Genomic DNA, 13,744 nt, shown 5'->3' on the forward strand with positions numbered 1-13,744 from the left:
TCTCTCTCCTGCTTTCTTTCTGTTTGTGATCCACACTGACGGTGTACCTCGGTCTCTTGTGGGCCCAAACGGTTGTAGCGAGCCCCGGATCGCCTCAGACACCCGCCTGCCTCCTGCCTCCTGCAGCTCTGTCGCCCGGCGCTCCCAGCCCCCCCTGGCCCGTGTGAGGGCTGCTCCATCACTGTGTTTCCTGCATCGGCCTCCTGCTGTGGACCATGTGTGAGTGTCTGCGGGGGATATTCAGAGTCACCTGGACGCCTTCCTCCAATGCAGGTCAGAATAAACATCTGCAAGACTTCACTGTGTGGAGACCTCTGAGCTCCATGAAGGGGAAGAGCTGAAGCAATTTAACACAATTCATTCATTGTATGACAAAAAACATGTGTCACACTTGAACAGAGAGGTAATCCACTCATGGATGAGCTTTGGGGATTCTTCAATTGAGGTCAGAGTGAGGTTTAAGCGAAGACTGGTACAGATAGGTGTGTTCAAACTGTGAAGGAAACTGTGTTTGTGAAGCCGAGACTCAGACTCATTGTAATCAGAGTTTAATGGAGACGTCCACACCCATCATCCCTCTTCATCACAACACCTGCTCTCTAGACTTTGTCACCCTCCTCTATTTGTTTGTTTCTTCTTCTGGCACTTTTCACATGAACATATTTATCTTGCATGTCATACTTTTAATTGTTTTGGAAGAATTTATCCTGCCTGAAATTTTGTTCATCATTTTTCTTTGTTGACAATCCGAGCAGGAGCAATACACAAGATAAATGACAAACACGCTGATGGGACAGAACGAGCGTTTACAGAGATTCTAGCTGATGCTGTGTAAAACCTGCAGCGAGGACGCAGGTGATGAATCAGGGGAGATAAAACATCAGCTTTGGCTCAACTCTCAGTACAAGATAAACTTTATTTGCCCTTGCTGAGTTTCTCTTATGGTACTTTATTTCAATCAGAATATTTTGAGTCTTTTTAAAGGTCCAAGGATTCAAGAAGTTAATTTAAATAGTCTGTTGAAGAGACTGAAAGAGTCTCTTCAACTTTATATTTTCACTGACTTTGAGATTTGTCTTGTTGAGTAGAAAGTTGCATGGAGTGTGGTTTAGTGATTAGTAGGAGGTGTATATGCATATAACAGTTTCAGGCGTTTGACTGCTACCACTAAAACACTCAAAGTGCTTCGGTGGGAGAATTCAATTAAAAGGGTCATAGCAGCTCTGTGTGTTGGTAACACTGATCAACGCCTACATTGTCAATAAATTAGAGTAACTGTGAATCTATCATACAAACCTAATCTGATTCAAATGGCATCTGACTAAACACAACGTTTGTCTATTACTGTGACATCTGCAAACAACTTATTCAACCTCTGCTCACAAATCTAGAGTTAAAGATGCATGGGGCACAAATCAGTTGCTAGTTGCATGATTGTTTTTTGTTTTTGCAGATCAGAATGAGCATGCATGACATTTGAAAACTACAATGCATCAAATGACAAAGAAACAACTTGTGCATCAAAGCTCCACAACGTGCGAACACTGCTTTATATTCCATTGACATCACTTTTTGAAGCCATGCGTCCAGCCTCTGTTCCCTGCAGGAGTGTGGATGAGCACTGTGGACACTCATCAGAGATGTTAAATACTCCCGGGTCACGTGTTGATGTGACGAGGCCATGATGGTGTTCAGTAGCAATGGGAGACAAATCTGTAACATGCTACTACATCAGTATTTTCTGTTATTAATGCATGGTCACATATCATCATATCAGCCACAGTGTTCAGTAAAGCTCCTCATGATGGTAATGATGCATGACGAGATGAAGCTATCATATTTGTTGGTATCAACTGGTTGGATTTGATAACTTGTTTGTTATTAGCAGCTTTCCTTGTTAGTAAGACTCTCATGCAAACCTGCATCATGCCTGCAGATCACTTTGCATCTTTGTGTAGAAATTAGATCATGCAGAGTTTGTTGCTTTTTCCATAATGTAAGGGATTTATTGAATGTTTAGATAGTAATCTTAAGGATCTCTGGTTTGGTCTCTTTGCTCTTTAGTGACACCTGTGCTGATAAAGGTAGTTGCATGTGTGTTTGGGACCACTGCAATGGAAAATCCAATCAGTGTCTTGCAAAAGGTTTTGATGATTTCTATTCATCTTATAATCAAAGTTATTCCCTTTCCCTTTAGATGTTCTCTGGTTTACTCAGTTTCTTTTGTTGCAGTCTTTATTATTCTTTATCAGTTCACTACTTGTGATATTTTGCAGAAATGTTGACTGAACACTCAGTTCATACCAAGGCTCCATCAGCATTATGTTATCTGCTCTACAATATCAGAAGCTCATACTTTGTTCAACATTCAACTCATTTATCTTTTTAATTAGTTCATTTTTTGGGCTTTGTATGTCTTTATTTGGAGAGATAGGACATTAAATAGAGAAGGGATTGGCATGCTGTAAGGGAACCCAAGATGGCATCGAACCCAGGTCGAGGTCAGTCCCCTCTGTACATGGGGTGCATGATTTAACCCTGAGGCCAAACCGGCGCCCGTCAATTCAACTCTTTTCATCTCAGACATGGAGCCTGCAACATGAAGCTTAACAAGTGACAAAACCTTCTTAAGAAGATCATAATTATTGACCCTCAGTGTGATTATGTATTTTAAAATCATACTTTAAATCCCAGTTATTTCCAAAAAAGAAAGATCCGTACATGTTTACTTTGGAAGTTTAAAACTTAAACTCTCTGTATCTTCTATTTTAACACTCAGAGGTCAGGTCAGTGCTCAGTCAGAGGTCAAGGCAGCGCTGAGGGAGGAAGTGAGCATTGTGTCTCTGAATACAGTTTACAGTTACTGGGCAGATTCGTCACTCCTCTACGTGTCGATGTGTGTGTGCGTGTGTGTTTGTGTGTAGCCTCCTCTCCACATTACTTTTGCATAATCTAATTTGCAGGAAACATGTCTTGAAAGCAACTTAAAGCAAAACAAATGATGTTTTCTATCAGACTGAGTAGTTTGCAACCCCTTCACTTTTTGATGGTTGTTTTAAAAAACAAAAAAAGGAGAAGAGGTCTGAGCATCCAATGTTCAAACCCACCTCACGCTGTGATTGGTCAGCAGAGAGGAGATGAGAGGGTTTGATCCACAACTCCATTTGATGGCAGCATGACATTGTGATATAGAGTCTGGAACCACCAGAACGCTGGTTAGCTGATGAGTATAACCTCACATGATGTGTCATCATACATCATTTGTAACGGTCGCTGTCCAGCCAATCAGAATCGAGTATTTTCTGTGGCATCTGTGGATGTGAATTGGGGTTAATAACCTCTGGAGAAGCTGTCCTTACTGCCTCAGACTCTGAAAACTGGCATGATCCACACACACCCACACACACCCACACACACACACGCCTGCTCCAGTTTCCTGGCCTGTTTAAGCGCTGACGAGGGCATAGCTGGAGTCTGATGGGACGTCGTGCCCAATGCCAACTGAGCTGCCCGCCCCCCCCCCACTGCCATCAACACCCCCCAGCCCTCCCTCACCCCTCTCCTCCTCCTCACCCCTCCTTTTGCTCTCCCGTGTCTCCTCACCCTCCTCATTCATCAAAATAATCTCATGTAAACATTTTACTGCTGTCAGGTTAAGACCTCGTGCTTCTGTAAGAGGACTCTTGATTTTAACTTTAACTTGTGTATGACATTTAAAAGAGCTTGTAATCCATCACTGAACCCCCATCATCACAGATCCCTCCCCTGTCTGGCCCCGGCCCTTGTTTCAGGGTCTCGGTCCTCCCTCGTATCTAAATCCTGTCTTTGTGCGGGAGCTGTAGAGAAACAATGACGGTGTTAGCTGACACAGTGTTAGCTGCCTCATCAGCGCTGACTGCATCTCCTCTGTACCGCTCCACCGCTCTCCACCTCTCTCCACCTCACTCCATCTCTGCACAGCTCACTGGCATGAGACCCTGCAGCGCTCATCACAGAGCCGTGGGCTGGGTGCAGATGATAATGTAGGGGGGTCTGTGGGGGGGGGGGGAGTGTTTGGCTGCAGGGTTTGGTTTTTGAATTCCTGGATTTGAATCCCTGGCTGAGGCTCGTACAGGTGTTTGGAAGTATTCTGGCTGATCAGACTCTGCACAGGTTGTTGTTTGGTTGTGCAGGTGAATCATGTCTGTGCATGCTCTGTGATATTGAGAAGGGAAGTTTGTTGTTTTAGTTTGACTTTTTCTACAGATCTTGCATTTTTTGTGCAGATCAAGGTTGCAAATGATGATTATTTGACACTTAGCTTGCTCACATCTTCCTTGAAGACTTTCTAAAAATGTATCTGATGTTTTTCAGAATCTGCAGGACTCTGCTGGATGTAGTCATGTTTGTGATTTCCTTCACAGACTCATTGAAACTCCTTTTATTCATCTTCCACTGAAGTGAACTCCTCCTCTTCATTTCACCTCAGTGAGCGTGAAATTGTGTCGGTCTTACATCGTGCATCAGTCCAGGATGAATGTTTTCTGTGAGTGGTAGGCGATGAATATGAGTCTGAACACTGTGTTTGTTCCCCCTTAATTACTACAAAGATTTAAAAAGACTACAGATTGAAGTGAATCAACTACAAGATAACATTCAAACACAACGAGGAAACTCAGGACGAACACAAAGGGAATTCAGACAATTTCAAAAACATGCAAACAACAAACACAGCTCCCTGTTTGTCTCTCTGAGCGGTGTCGTGTGTCAGTTTTGGACGTCTTGCTCCTGTATCGGATGGGATTAGTTGGGGGCTTCACGTGTCTCTATTAATGGGTCTGTTGTCCCGGCCCATGAGGACTCTGGCTGTCCTGCAGGTCCCCTCAGATTTACCTCAGCTCTCTGCCAGCTGGTTTACTACAAATCATCTGCAAATACAGGAAAAGAAACAAACAGAGACAAATGTGCAGACAGAAACACAGAGGCATGCTGAGATACAGACAGGAGTACACACACACACACACACACACACATACACACACACATTTCAGCTCACAACAGCAGCTGCTCTCCTCAAAGGGAGCGTCACACTTTCTCTAAATTCAGATCCAAGGCCTGCTGCTCCTATTTTCAGACATTCAGGATAAAAATAACTTCCTGACAACATCAGTTGTTGGAAAGTTCATCCAGACATTTAAAGAGCGTCGGGATTTTATTCGAGCCTGTTTTCAGGTTTATTTTGGCTTCCGGGACTGAAGCATGATCGCTCAGCTGGGACATAGAGATCCGACCACAAACAGACCACTTACCAGAAGGAAATCTCAGGAGGCTAATGTAACACAACATCCAGGAGATAGTTTCAGAGCCGGGGTGCCAACAGGGGCCGTCACAGAGTTGGAAACCGTCCCATTGGTCAACTTGCTTATTAAGTGATCAGGAGGTAATGGCAGATCAATCACTTTATGCAAACTCAGCAATATCAAGCTGGACGGAGGATGAAGAGGAGCATTACCCAGAGTAGAAAAACTGACCTTAGAGCCTTTATATTACAGCCTGTGGTCTACATTTTAAAAACCATCTTCATTTATCCAATACTGCTGATGTAGCCACGTCTGTTTGTTTAAAGTGGAGTTATTATATCACTCTAAGTTCCTGGAGGAAGGGGAATTAGTATTTATGGTTAATTTGCTGACTCTCACTGCAGCACAGGGAAGATAGTGACATCAGATCATATACAATCAATGTAGTGGTTAGTTTGGAAGCTGTGGGAGGATTTCATCTTATCAGGAAGGATGTATTTTGTGTGCCTGAGTTGTTGAATGGATTGTCTAGCGTAGACTACGCTGAAATATTGTGCAGGCATCTGATTGACGAGTGAGAAACAGTCAGTGTCCTCAGCGGTCAGACAGACTCTCTACTATGTCTCAAACTTTGTTATCTTCTCCTCCTCCTTCCTCCTCTGCAGCCCCACCTCTCACTGCCCTAATATGGGGGCATCTCTCTGCCCTCTGGCCAATCAGACGGCTGCATGCGTCCCTCCTAGAGATGCCATGGGCCCGGTCCAGGCCTGAGGTTTCAGTGAGGGGAGCAACAGGCTGGCTGGTGACAAGGGGGCAAAGGTATCAGGCAGAGTGAAGGGAAAACATCCACAATAACATCAAGAATAAGAACAAGTAAAGAAGAAAGGCAGAAAGTGGCTGTGAGAGAGGAAGAGGAAGAAAAGAAAAAAGAGGCTGAGATTGAAGTTGAGCTGCTGCAGGTGGAGGTTTGTCACCTTTGAACCGCTGGAGGAGAAACTCTGAGGCTGAGAGGAAAGGTAGGCTGGATGGATGTGGTTTAATAAAGTCTGCTGTGTGCTGATACCAGAGGGCTCTGTGCTGATGTTCTGTGCAGAGAGAGGAGGGCAGGTGTAGACAGTAATGGGTGGTTGAAGGGGACAGATAGCAGCAGTAGTAATGCATCTTTGGGTCCATGCCTGTGTTGCTGTGTGTCTTTCCTAACTTCGTTTTTGAAGCAGCCTGAGAACATGTTTTTATTTCCAGAAATATTGCTTCAGCGTTTGGCAGCTCGGAGCAGCTGATAGCTGTGCAGAACAGTTTGTGTCACAGTCTGCAGACTGCACATTGCTGACTGAGGAGAGCATAACAATAGCAAGCTGTTTAAATGCTGGGACACTTTTAGTAAGACAGCTGCCGCTTGTGTTTATTCCAACATGCCAGTTGTTGGTTACACACACTCGAGTATTCACTGAGGTTTCGCAGTGTGACATGCCACTATGACTCTAAGTTTATTAGAGTGTTGTGTAATGAGACCTGGCTCAAATGACATGGGAACATTTTCATAGCATTTATTTAAACCTGGGCGGGGCCTCCTGCGCTAAACACCACAACAAATCAACAAACACTCAGAGGAGGCGACTAAATACTTAACATGTATTCAACAACAAAGTACCTCCATCAAAATTACAATCAAAGCCTCGATGTGTCAGAGCAGAGCTGTCAGAGCTGCTGGTTGCACTGCGCGGTCATTTCAAATAGTCCCTGTCTTCATGTAACACACCAACGACAGCTGCAGTGTGACGGTCACAGGATCTGTTTGCCCCGCAATTCCAGCTCCACCGGCCTCGGTATGTGTGCTGGCCCAAAGTGGGTTCAGAGGTTTCCGCAGCCAAAACACACCCGCTCTGTTGCGGAGGAGGATCACCGACGTATGTGAGGCACTCAGTTACATAATGCAACGTCCGATAACTGTCCAGAGACGGATACTGGCAGATATGGTACTTCCAATATATCAAACTTTCTGATTTGATAACCAAAGTCCTCTCAGAGCCAGGTTCTAGTTTCCTGTGAGGCTTACAGAAAGGTGTTGCTGTGTTCAGAGGTGTTTGTGGCCACGTATTACAATGTTCCCATTTATCTCCTTGAGGAAGAGATCTCTACCACTTTAGCTGGACTGGATCTGATGAGCTGTTTTGTGTCAATTGATAAGCAAAAGGAGAGATAGTCAACATCAGGCTCTTAATACTTTCTGAGTCTCCAGTCCTTGAAGCAGCGACCCCAGGTTGGACTCCAATGCTCAGCCATTTGCAGCATGCGTCCCCCACTTCCTTGGATCTGACTCTCTTCCACCATCCTGTCCTCTCACTACAGACATAACAAAGCCCACCCCCAAATAAAGGATGATAATAACTTGCATTATCAGCTGAGGGGTGTGAAATAATCTCGCCTTACTCATTACTAGCAGGCATGACAACAATAACTCAATGATACCAATGACAGCTTGTGGTTAATTACAAAATAAAAGCCTCTAAGCCTTTCAGACTTTCTGTTCTCTGGCTTCAGGCTTATTGTTTTTAAGGTGTTCAACAACTTTAATAAATAGTTCCCTAAATGAACAATTCAGTATCTTGATTTTGAAAAGGTCTCTCTATGTTTGCATGGTTTCATCATCTAAGAACATGCTTTGATGTAGAAGTTTAAGCTGTTTCTTCCTGCAGTTATAGACTTGTATAAAGGGAGGCCAGTTTCAAACGCTACAATGATTTTGTCGATGCTACAAATGAAGTCTAAGAAGTCTCAAAGTCTTGTGCAGTCTTGTTTTTGTGTGCTCTAAGAAATCAAAATAATCACCCGTCATTTAAGGGGTCGGGTTATCTTGATAAAGTCTGCAGAGCAACAAACCAGCAGGTGTAATTTATGTCCATGAGCTGAGAGTAAATGACGTAGAGAATGAAATGATGGATGACGAGCACAGCTTCCTGGCGACAGAGTTTGGGTGGTGGTGGTTGTGGCCGTGGGTGGGGTTAATTTTAGACCAGGAAGTAGGGTCAGGAGTCGATTGGGCAGTCCAGTGGGGAGACCTCATGAGGAAACTCTGGTTGACGTACACACTTGGGTGCACTTCCCTCAGCGTACACACAGAAAGCCCAGCGGAGATGTTAGGAAGGAAGACTTGTGTAAACAAATGTCTCAGGGGCACATCATGTCAAATATTTGAGATGCTTTCTGAAATACAGCTGATGAAAAACCAAGAAAAGCATGAGAAACTGTGAATCAAATCTTTAAATCACCACATCCGGGTGGCTTTCTCACATACGATGTGTATCTGTTGAATGTATCTCTGCTTCCTGTTGAAGCAGAGGCATTTCCTGCTCAGAAGCTAACGCCTGCGGGTGTGTCTTGTTTTGTCCATCTGATGTCTCCGCTGATCAGGACACACGCTGGGATTATCTGTCTGATCTTGAGGGTTTGGATGTTCCTCCGCCTGGTGGATCTTTTATCTGAAGTGGCTCGCAGCAGAAACACTTTGTACATGTTCAGATGGCCACAGTGGGAGTCAAAGCTCGTGGGTGTCAGTGCTCTGCAGGATTTATCTCACACCAAGGCTCCACACTCTGTCCATCCAGTCTTTATTATTATCTTATTCACCACCTGAGCACAGTTTACCCTGTTATTACTCCTTTTTCACTATATAGAGGTTGTGTGGTGGCACCTAACCCATCTCAAAAGACACTGAAGCCTAAATATGGCAGTCATATTAGAAATGCTGACTCCAGCTAACTTCCTGTAAAGCCAAAAACCATCAAAGAAGTTGAGTTGAGGTGGGCCTTGATTCACATTTATATTGTTGTAGGCCTGAAATGTCAGTCATATGTTGTGTCTAAGCTGCAGCAGAGCTACATGCCACTAGTTGGGGCTGAGACTCCAGTTATTAGTCACTGCCATAATCCTAACGCTCTACTACCCGGATGTAAACGAGCACGGATGACGGATAGCGTCTCGCAGCGTGGCATGGTTCGTCAGTATGTTGATCTTGTAAATGGAGATTAAGTTGTATGTAGGCTGAGTCTGGTTAAACTGACATATAACCACTTCACCAAAGCAACAAGGAACCAGCACAGGCATTAGGATCTTAACCTGCAAGGAGGACTGAAGGCTTGTGGTGCTAGCTCTGCTAATGGTCGCCACAGTCTGCAAACCAATTTGGCATTGCTTACCTGCAGACTCTGTGATTCAATATCTGACCGTCAAATAAAATATGTTCTGATTTTGATGTAGCTTGAGTGTTTTCTTAGCTTTAGACAAGTTTTAAGGTTCAAGGTTCCCTTTATTATCATTCAATCATATTAGATATTAGATAATACATAACAAGCTCAAAATACTGGACTGAAGGCTGGTGGTGCTAGCTCTGCTAATGGTAGCCACACTTGGCAAAACAATATGACTGACAATGTTGACTTGTAGACTCTATGATCCCATGTTTGGCCGTTTAAATTGAGCCCAAGTTTGACTGTTTCCTGAGTGACTTCATACCTTAGAAGAAGGGTGATGTTGTTGGTTCAATTTCCATTTAAATGACAGGGAACTTAATCATAGCAAAGAGAGAAACAACAACTGTTTTATCTTTTTGTACCAGGCTGTAGACATGTTCATTTCACTTTCGTATTTTAACATGACTGTTAATGAGGTCTCCTGGACTTTTGGACACAGCCTCAAGTGGACATTTGAGGAACTGCAGTTTTCTTGTACGTCTGTTCTGGCTTTATTTTCCAACACCAGAGTTGCTGCTTGGTCAGAGCAGTTGCTGCTTGGTCAGAGCAGTTGTTCTTGTTCTTGTTCTTGTTCTTGTTCTTGTTCTTGTTCTTCTTCTTCTTCTTGTTCTTGTTCTTGTTCTTGTTCTTCTTCTTCTTCTTCTTGTTCTTGTTCTTGTTCTTGTTCTTCTTCTTCTTCTTCTTCTTCTTCTTCTTCTTCTTCTTCTTCTTCTTCTTCTTCTTCTTCTTCTTCTTCTTCTTCTTCTTCATCCTTAAACCAAGGTGTTGTCTGATGCTGCCTTTTGAAGTTGATTGTGATGCTATGAACTCTGTTTTTAGGGTGGCCCAGTCCTATTATCCTTTCTTTGTTATCTAATTAACTGATAGTAATTGTTTGTGAATCAGTCCACTTCATATGTCCTCATATGTGTCACAAGCATTTGTTTAGAGCATTGGCAGACTGAACACAGGGTTCCCCATTAAAGAAGGAACATAAATCATTCCAGGACGTTTGGGAGAAAGGATTTAAAATCATTTAACAAAGATGAAGTATCAATATTCTGCTTTCTGTTTATGTATGAGGACCAGCTTCCAGGAAACAGGGAGTGTTTCTGGTCCCAGAGGAAAGTAGTGACTCTGATAGTTTCACTTTGTTTTGATGAGAAACTCGGTGGTTTGTTGAGTTCACTGTCCGTCTGCTGTTCAGAATAGAAACTGTTTCCCTCCCCTGGTCTTGTGATTCTTCTAAATTTAGCTCCAATAAGTTTCGTGTTATGTCCTCGGGCTCTGCCACCAATTGTGAAAACGTGTTTCGGTATTTCCTCTGTATGCGCTCTCTTATATAAGTTCGGAGGAGAAAACCTATTTTTGTCGATATCTGGCCTCCGCTGATAAAACCTCGGCTCACAAATAAATCACACGCTCACATCCTCAGCTGTCGCTCATGTGCTGCATCACTGCCGCGGCGTGCTACGTCAAAGAAATGTTATCAGCTCTTTGAAGGACAGATAGCAGGTTGTTTTCTTTGGGCGGACACCTGATGCTCGAGTCCTGCCATTACTGAGCCAACTATAACATCATTAACTCGTCTATCTGTGCAAGGCTTAGAGCCTCTGAGTGAGTTTAGAGCTGCAGGCTTTCAGCTTCATGAAGCTGCTGCTGGAAGTCAGAGCAGGACAATCAAAGCTGATCAGCTCATGTCATCATTCCCTGACAGCAGTCCTGACCGGTCTGAGCTAACATGTGATTAGACTGTCATTAGTGCTCCTCAGAAGTTTCTGTGTTATAACAAAGAAGTGCATTAATGATACACTGCAGATGTTTGAGTGAACAGAGTAAGACCTGCACAGGACTCTCCTCTTAGCTCTATTTTAGGTCTCAAACATCTCCCACAGGTAACGTCTGGCTCTTAACCAGGTAAAGCTCCTCTATTTTAAAGTCTCTAACTTCATCTGTCTGCTACTTAATGCTGAGCAGGTGTTTAACTGTAGATTTTAAGAGCATCTGAGCTGAGGGGGCTTTCACTTTCACTCAACTATAAGAGCAGAGCAGAGAGAGGGAAGTGAAGCAGTGACCAGTACGATGACGCTGCTCAGTAAGGTGAGAAATATCTGCAGGTTTATTACTGCAGCTGATTATTTGACATGGTAGCATGATGATATCTAGTGTTAAATGCATGCAAACATATGAATGCAAGTTAGACTTTATGCAGGAGTACAGAAACCTTGACTCCAGCAAACATGTGTCAGGGGATGTGTTTGAAACTCCACGTCTCAGTGTGTGAAACTAATAGCCTGTTGACGGGGCTTCGATTGAAACAAACAGTTAATATCTACTGCTTTATTTATCATTTCATGTATTTTTAATGCATCATATTCTTGTATCATCTTGTATTTTGATGCATACATGACAGCTGATTGTCAGGGACTGTGTAAACTGTCTCTGCAAGGACACTCTGGAAAAGGGGTCTTAAAGCTTCATGTTCTACACATGTAATGCTCTGTATCAGCTCCTTGTCAGATGCTGAACTGGTCACCAACATGGATTGAGACTCACTGCAGCCCTGCCGCTCCTCTAATGTGGGAATATAAATGAGTTTAATTCCTCTCCGAATGATGAGATGTAAAACTTGCAGAGGAAGTAAAAGAAGCATTACTCACGTTGTTCTGACTAAGCTTCTTGCACAAACTGTTCTGGAAGTTGCTGTCAAAGTTTTCTTAACAAACCCGTCCGCATTTCCACTCCAGACGACTTAATCTGGCTGCTGCTAGACAAACTGCAGAGAGGCTGACAGAGAGAGAGCCTCTTCAGGTCTGTTCTCTCATCTTTAAATGCAGAGCTCATCCAGAGAACAGTCAGACAGCAAACACTGAGTGTGCCTCTTACCCACTACAGTATGAGCAATTTCAACTTTCTGCACCCACTGCTGGAAATATAATAACTGAGTTTAATTTAAAGATGGAGGGTGAAGGAATTATTCTAAATAGTGTCAGGGAGTGCAGCAAAGACGCATTCACATGTTTTGAATATATTTTTATAGAGGGTTATATCATTTGACTTGATAATTACCTCCATGAAAGAGCACAGACCTGTCTGTTCATCAGAGTGGGTGCACGCTGTCTCTGCCACTGCATTAATCCAACAACTAGACGCCTGAAGTGAGCGTCTGTTTACCTTTTCACATGCTCCTTTAACTCCTTTAATGACACAACTTCAGTATTTGGTAAGTTCATGCTCTGAATAGTCTGGACAAACATTAAAGTAAACTGAATCTCAGTTTTCTTGCACCTTCAACATTTTCTCTCCTTGCACTTTGCCCCACTGAGTCTGACGCTGCAGGGGAGAGCAGCAGAAATAGAGAAGGGACACTGCGACCTGCACACCCTTACTACTAAGATATGGTGTCACACAATCCCACTGTTACATAAACTACTGATACTACATTCACATTCAACCTGCAGCAGCCCTGAGCAGCTTCCAGCAGGTGCTACAATGTGGGGTCGATGCAGAATGAGTCAGAGTTTGAGGGATTTAAGACGTTTCATGCAAACAGTGAAGGTTTTGCTAGGTTTGCGTCCTCTTCACTACTCTGTACCTGTGAATGCAGAAGGCTGGGGGTCCGTGCCAAAGGAGGGCGGTCATCAGGCATGTAGAGGCATGCAGATGTGCGAGTGTGTTCTATAAAAAGAAAGGACTGCAAGGCATTTCAAATCTTCACCTCCTCCTCCTCCTCCTTCTCTGCTCCGTCCCTTCATTCCTTCGCTCCGTCCAGGGAGTGCCACCTCCTCCACCTGCTGCAGTCCGTCTGTCACACACAGAGAGCTGCAGTTTAAAGCTGCAAACCTCCACAAGACTAACAACTATGGAAACTGTTTCCTTACTTAAAATCATTTTTATTTCCCTCAAACGCTTGAACTTCTTGTAGCTCCAAAACATGCACTTCACAGCCTCTCCAGTGTGAGCTGAGCTTCAACAAACACAGCAGCTACATCTCATTAGTGCTCCGACCTCCACGCTCAGGCCTTTAGTGCAGCAGTGTGGTGATTGCACCTGTTGTTGCTGCTGCTGATACAATGTCAGTCACTCAGCACAGAAATAATAGCAAAGCCCAGATCTCAGCACGACAAGTTGAACGTCTCTGTTTGACAAATATGTGACCAAAATATGTCCGCAGGAATACTTCAGATATTTACGATTCAGTGTTTCCAAAACGAGAGGAATGACCTGCAGCTGAAT

At 43.7% G+C, this 13,744-nt stretch overlaps 1 protein-coding gene across 1 annotated transcript in view; it reads left to right on the forward strand.

Annotated features, from left to right (window-relative positions):
* Positions 1–215: 215 nt before the first annotated feature.
* prx (periaxin) overlaps positions 216–13,744 on the forward strand; it is a 38,787-nt gene continuing 25,258 nt past the window's right edge. Inside the window, exon 1 of the mRNA XM_034701737.1 lies at positions 216–273. Within this exon, the coding sequence (XP_034557628.1) occupies positions 216–273 (58 nt within the window). The remainder of the gene's footprint in view (positions 274–13,744) is intronic.

Source organism: Notolabrus celidotus, chromosome 14 (genome assembly GCF_009762535.1).
Source record: "Notolabrus celidotus isolate fNotCel1 chromosome 14, fNotCel1.pri, whole genome shotgun sequence".
NCBI classification, from domain to species: domain Eukaryota; kingdom Metazoa; phylum Chordata; class Actinopteri; order Labriformes; family Labridae; genus Notolabrus; species Notolabrus celidotus.